This window comes from Terrapene carolina, unplaced genomic scaffold (genome assembly GCF_002925995.2).
Source record: "Terrapene carolina triunguis isolate 2854851 unplaced genomic scaffold, T_m_triunguis-2.0 Scaffold31370, whole genome shotgun sequence".
Classification (NCBI taxonomy): domain Eukaryota; kingdom Metazoa; phylum Chordata; order Testudines; family Emydidae; genus Terrapene; species Terrapene triunguis.
In genome coordinates this window covers 2929-9628 of record NW_020695721.1, presented here as the reverse complement: position 1 = coordinate 9628, position 6700 = coordinate 2929, and the positions used below count along the sequence as shown (strand labels likewise).

General features: G+C 48.6%; 2 gene segments (V, D, J or C); both read left to right on the top strand.

The window, feature by feature from the left end:
- Window positions 1-270: 270 nt before the first annotated feature.
- Window positions 271-2357, top strand: LOC115271498. The segment is given in 3 exon segments: window positions 271-316; window positions 411-755; window positions 2347-2357. Coding segments are annotated over 3 exon segments (402 nt in total).
- Window positions 2358-2998: 641 nt separating this feature from the next.
- LOC113409233 lies at window positions 2999-3508 on the top strand. The segment is given in 2 exon segments: window positions 2999-3044; window positions 3138-3508. Coding segments are annotated over 2 exon segments (417 nt in total).
- The last annotated feature ends 3192 nt before the right edge of the window (window positions 3509-6700 follow it).

Below are 6700 nucleotides of genomic sequence, written 5' to 3'. Positions count from 1 at the left end.
AGGCCGTCACACAGTTCAGTGACCTCCCCATCCCAGCCAAGACGTGATGAAGACGTGTTACTGTCCACTCCACCAGCCGAGCCGACACTCCCAACCTACCCAGCTCCCTGTCACCTTATACCCACTGGGTGCAACCCACATGCAAATCCCTCCCCAAGACCTTGCTGTTTAAAAACGAACTCCTGATTCGAGGAGCTTCAGTCCCTCCCAAAACACAGACCTGCCCGGTCCTGGCCACTGGGGAGTTTCCCTCATTGCATGAAAACGAGAATGAAATCTCTGTGGCTTTTCCTTTCCCTGCTCTCCACCTTCGCCTGTGAGTGTCTATGGGACACGTGGGGAAATTCGGGGCAGAACCATACATTATTTCCATGGCTAATTCTCTCTTTGCTCTGCTTTGCTTTTCCCAGGTGTCCACTCCCAGGTGCAGCTGGTCCAGTCCGGGCTGGGAGCGGTGAAGCCCGGAGAGACCCTCACCCTGACCTGCGCTGTCTCGGGTGTATCCATCACTGACAACAGCTACGGATGGGACTGGTTCCGGCAGCCTTCTGGAACAGGGCTGGAGTGGGTGGGAGGGATTTATCCATATTATGGGAGCACAGCCTACACCCCGTCCCTCCAAGTCCGATCCACCGTCTCTGCAGACACTGCCAAGAACCAGTTCTCCCTGCAGCTCCGCTCCCTGACAGCTGCAGACACCGCCACCTATTACTGCGCCAGGAGCTACACAGTGACACAGAGCAGAGCAGGGACGGGTACAAAAACAGGAAGCGGTTTCCATACACACAATAAGGGCCATTTGAAAGCCCATTCTCCGACTGTGGCTGGACATAAAATATATTTACAGGGGGGAAACGAATGCAGATACATTCATGTAGAATGTATTAGGATGGGCAGGGATGGCGTCCCTGGCCTCTGTTTGCGGAAGCTGGGAACAGGTGACAGGGGATGGATCACTTGATGATTATCTGTTCTGTTCATTCTCTCTGGGGCACCTGGCATGGGCCACTGTCGGAAGACAGGATACAGGGATACATGGACCTTTGGTCTGATACAGTCTGGTCGTTCTTATGTTCTTGTGGGGAGAACCTCATACTGATCTGTGATGTGTCTGATTTCTCCAAGTCTACAGTCCTTAGTGGCTGTTTCCATTGGTCATGGATCTAGGAGGGTTGGAGTGGCTGGGATACACTGGCAAAAAACAGACATCAGTAACTCTAGAGGATAGAGTTAGGATTAAGGGTAAGGTTAGAAATAAATGCAGGGTTATGGTTAGGGTGATGGTTGGGGAAGGGTATAATGAAAAAATCAAAGGATGGTTTTGGACAACAGACATAAAATGATTCTTTATCTTGATAGGAAGAAAGAGGACAATACAGAATCAAAATAAGTGGAACTCTAATGCCCTTTGGAGAAGATTTCTAATGTTATTTAATCATCTAGGCCCAAAAAAGGGGGAAGAGGATTCTATGCATTGCAGTGAGACCAGTTTTAATTGGAGTGTTGGATCCTCGCTGTGACAGATACATTCACATGAAAACAAACTCACCCACAGCGATCATCCCCTCCACAGTAAAGTGAATGTAAACACCATATGCCAAATTCACACACACACACAATCTCACAGATTCACTTATAGACTCACCGAAAGTGAATCAAATATGAACAAAATATATAAAAAAAATTATTAAACTAAACAGACTTTAGGTAATTTCCTTCTACCGCATGCCCTATGCAGAGCAAGGTCTGCCTAATGTCCCACAATACACTGCCCCAAAATTCTGTTGTGATACACAAATTCAGTCAAAATGTGGGTCTGCATAATCCGACATGCCACGGGAATTATGTGAAACAGAAATAAAATAAGGTAATGGCACAGCCAAGGAAAGATGTAATGGATACGGAGTAAGAAAAAGTCAACACGCGGTGTGTGTTGGTGTGTTTTCTGTATACAAAGGTATAAACAGAACAAAGTGAGAAGACATCACTACCTCCATTAGGGGGCGGCACACAGAGAGAAAGAGAGAGCATGTTTCACAAACACACACAGAACTGAACTCTTCCCTCTCAGCAGGGACCATCAGTGAAAAACACAAGCATTCAGACACATCTATCTATGTGCACAGACAGCAATTCTCATCTCCTCTGGCAGGGGGCAGGAATTACCTGTGAACACGCACTGCTGGCGCGTTGCCAAGCATCCAGTAATCACTGGGGGAAATCCACTGGCTTGTGCCATGCAGGAGGTCAGATTAGCTGGTGCAAATGGTCCCTTCTGAGCTAAATATATATGACGCTATTAACTCAAAAGTGACATTAACTACAAGCTGCTACTTTCCCTTCCAGGTTACTCTTAGGACTCCCTGAGCGCAAAGTTCTTCATTGCATAAAACCCCAAACCTGCCTTGTCCCTTTGTGTCTCCATTTCCTCCTCCCTCGCTGCCCCTGTTTGTCTGTATCCACTACTGAATGCCCAGTGTCTCTCCACACCTGCACCGCTTTCCCCGTTGGATATATCTGCAATGCAAGATATTGATTAATTAGTATTACACAGAGGAATCACCTTCCCCTTTGCTCATCCCCCTTGACAGCTCATTTCTATTGACTGCTTCTGTGCACTGGTTATGTTTCTTGGAGATGCCCAACGCATTTCTCAGCAGCCACTGTTGGAGGTTGGGATTCACAGATCCAGTTAACCTCTTTCCTAAGGCACATTACACTGAGTGGAAAGTGTGTCATAAGGTTCAGTGACCTCCCCAGCCCAGCCCAGACGTGATGAAGACATGTTACTGTCCACTTCACCAACCAATACTCCCTACCTACACGGCTCCCTGTCGCCTTATATCCGCTGGGTACAACCCGCATGCAAATCCCTCCCCAGGGCGTTGCTGTTTAAAAACAAACCCCCTGATTATAAGCGCTTCAGTCCCTCCCTAGACACAGAACAGGCCCTGTTCCTGACCACTGGGGACGTTTCCGTCCTTCCATGAAAACGAGAATGAAATCTCTGTTGCTTTTCCTTTCCCTGCTCTCCGCCCCCACCTGTGAGTGTCTATGGCACAGTGGGGGAATCAGGGACTGAACCATAGATTCGTTCGGTGGCCAATTCTTTCCTTACTTTGTTTTCCTTTTCCCAGGTGTCCTGTCTCAGGTGCGGCTGGTGCAGTCGGGCCCAGGAATAGTGAAGCCCGGAGAGACCCTCACCCTGACCTGTGCTGTCTCTGGTGTACCCATCAATGACTTCAGCTACAGTTGGAACTGGATCCGGCAGCCCCCCGGGAAAGGGCTGGAGTGGACGGGGTATGTTTACCCGTATAACAGCAGGGAGACAGGTTATGCCCCGTCTCTCCAAGGCCGAGTCACCATCTCTGCAGACACTGCCAAGAACCAGGTTTCCCTGCAGATCTGCTCACTGACAGCTGCAGACACCGCCGCCTATTACTGCACCAGGCACACAGTGACCCAGAGCAGAGCAGGGACTGGTATAAAAAGGGGAAGCAGTTTCTAAGCAGCCTCGTGAGGCCAGAAAAGCAGGGATAGCTGAGCCCCTCAGAGATAAAGATACACAGTAGATTGAATATGAATAACCTACATACTAATAAAAACAACGAGGCGTCCCCGTGACACCTTAGAGACTAACACATTTATTTGGGCATAAGCTTTCATGGGATATTACCCACTTCATCAGATGCATGGAGTGGAAAATACAGAAGCAGGTAGAAATACACAGCACATGAAAAGATGGGAGTTGCCTTACCAAGTGGGAGGTCAGTCTAACGAGACAATACAATTAACAGCAGGATACCAAGGGAGGAAAAATCACTTTTGAAGTGGTAATGAGAGTGGCCCATTTCAAACAGTTGACAAGAAGGTGTGAGTAACAGTAGGGGGAAATTAGTATGGGGGAAATTAGGTTTTGTAATGACCCATCCACTCCCAGTCTTTATTCAGGCTTAATTTGTTCGTGTCCAGTTTGCAAATTAATTCCAGTTCTGCAGTTTCACGTTGGAGTCTGTTGCCCCTCTGCCATGTACATTGGCCAAACCAGACAGTCTCTATGCAAAAGAATAAATGGTCAAAAATCTGACATCAGGAATTATAACATTCAAAAACCAGTAGGAGAACACTTCAACCTCTCTGGTCACTCAAGAACAGACCTAAAAGTGGCAATTCTTCAACCAAAAACTTCAAAAACAGACTCCAACGTGAAACTGCAGAACTGGAATTAATTTGCAAACTGGACACCATCAAATTAGGCCTGAATAAAGACTGGGAGTGGTTGGGTCATTACAAAACCTAATTCCCCCCAAAGAATAGCACAAATACACACACACAAAGAAGTCTCATTCTGTCCAGTAGGGGGCAGCAGTCTTCCTCTCTCACACCCACCACAAGCGGTTCTTCTGCACCAGTGGTTCTCAAGCCGCAGACCACAGGCCACTTCCTGCCCAATCAGCACACAGCGGCGGCCCATGACATCCTCAGGGCCATACAGGTAGCGTATATATTGTGTGGATGCAGCTCACATAACACGCAGAGAGCTGCATATGCAGCCCACAATGGTAAATAGGTTGAGAACCACTGTTCTATATGAAAGCACCAAAAACTTAGGTGCTGCATTTCCCCAGTGTGTGGTTACAAAACCAGTTCTCCCCGCAGCTCTGCTCCCACATATTATTGTGTAGTGTGAGAGAGTAAAGTGAGAGTGGGGAGAGGCTAATACAGTAATTCCTGTTCACATTTGCAGCTCATGAAATACTGCGTGATCAGCCCCCCTGTGTTCATAACCCTTATCCTCAGGCTGGAGAGCGGGGCTGGAGATGGCTGATTTCAGGCAGAGATGGTGGGTGCCCAGTTTACAGGGGCTGTTGAAAAAAGGGCACCAAATGTAGTGGGAAGCCCACAGAATGATGGACAGGAAAAAACTGCATCATGGGACAGGGAGCCTGCACCCATGATGCACTGCGATCCATTCCCCATTCCCACAACTCCTAGCAGCAGGACATACCAAGTTGCACGGTGGGATAGCTACCCAGGGTGCACTGCTCTCTCTGTCACTGCTCGAGCACCAACCGTGGCCGTGCTCTGCCCATGCAGGGAGCGTTGTGTGAACATGCACAAGCGATGCAATTATTGCCGTTTGTGATCGCGACTGAACTCTGTAGTATAGACAGAGCCTTGGGGAAAGCGGATTCTACACGGACATTCAGGCCTCTCTGGTGCTGGAATTTACCATTCACATTGTAGGGAACAAGAGCGACACACACACACTGGCCACGTCTCACTCGAGATGGTGGCGCCTACAAACTAAACTGTTCCATCCCCCTCTATTGTGCGTCTCCCTTCAAGCTGCTGTAGCCCCAGCTCTCAGGCTGAGACGCCCCGGAAGAGGCATCTTCTCTCCATGCCCAGTTCCTCCCCTTTTGATAAAGCTGTTTGTCAGTCTCTGGTGCCTGAAACCAGCCTCTCCCTCCCCCTGCAGCTGCGACTCCTTCCCCCTCAGATGTTCCCAGGAGCTTTGTTCCTATTGGCAGAGTCTGAACATGCCTTGTACTGATTCTGTTTGCCCAGCACAGTCTGCAGTAGCCACGGCTCCAATGGAGAGAACCCCAATGGCTTCCCCGGCCTATGGGTCACACCCCAAGAGATGAAGGGGGCTGTGTCTCTCCTACCCAGCAGACAGCCCGGCCTAGCTAGAGATCTCCCGAGTAGTTTATACTCACTGGGTGAAACCCGCATGCAAATAAATGCCTGGCCCAGGGGGTTCTCCTGAGCATCAGCCTTGGCGAGTGTCCTCCAGACCCTCCCTCCTACCCTCACACGGTCATCACTTGTCATTACATGGGCGCTGAGCTGAGCGTGGAGAACTGATGAATGAAATTGTTTGTAATTGTTCACTTTATTAATGTAACTTCATAAGTGAAGTTTTATGAATGAAACAACATTCATTCATAAAACCGGTCACCCCGATAACTGGCTAATTGACAATTAAGATGCTTGATAAGAGCCACAGCATTCAGCCAGTTGCCCTTGTAAGTTTCACTGTCAATCCAATTCCTGCTTAAATCACTGAGACTTGCACGGTTTCAGTATTGTAACTTCTGTTCATTGTTTGCCATTCACTACACTTGCTTACATTGTAACGTCTGTTCACTGTTTGCCATATTGTAATTCAAACTCCATTTTAAAACGCTCACTCCATTTTGTAAGGGCTTGCTGCAACCTTCATTTTTGCAAACCCTGCTGTAATCTTATTAGTTTAGTTTAGATGTGTGACTGAGGTATGTATGAATGATGGAATCAACCTCCAGCGCCAGCCTGTCCTGATGAAATAGAGTTCAAACCCCAACGGCTGCAGATGCAGACAAGAGCCCTAACAAAGTAAGAAGAGTCCACCCTAAAAAGAAAAGAACAAAGGTACAATAGAAGGAAGATCAAAGCCAGGTCCGAGGCTGAAAGTCATGACTGCAGTTGACGGGTGATCACACCGAACCCAGAGGCAGCGTGACACAGCAAAACCTATAGACAGGGCCGGCTCCAGGCACCAGCGCATCAAGCAGGTGCTTGGGGTGGCCAACCGAGAGGGGCGGCACGTCCGGCTCTTCGGCGGCAATTCGGCGGCGGATCCCTCAGTCCCTCTCGGGAGTAGAGCTGCCGCTGAACTGCTGCAGATCACGATCACGGCTTTTTTTTTTTTTTT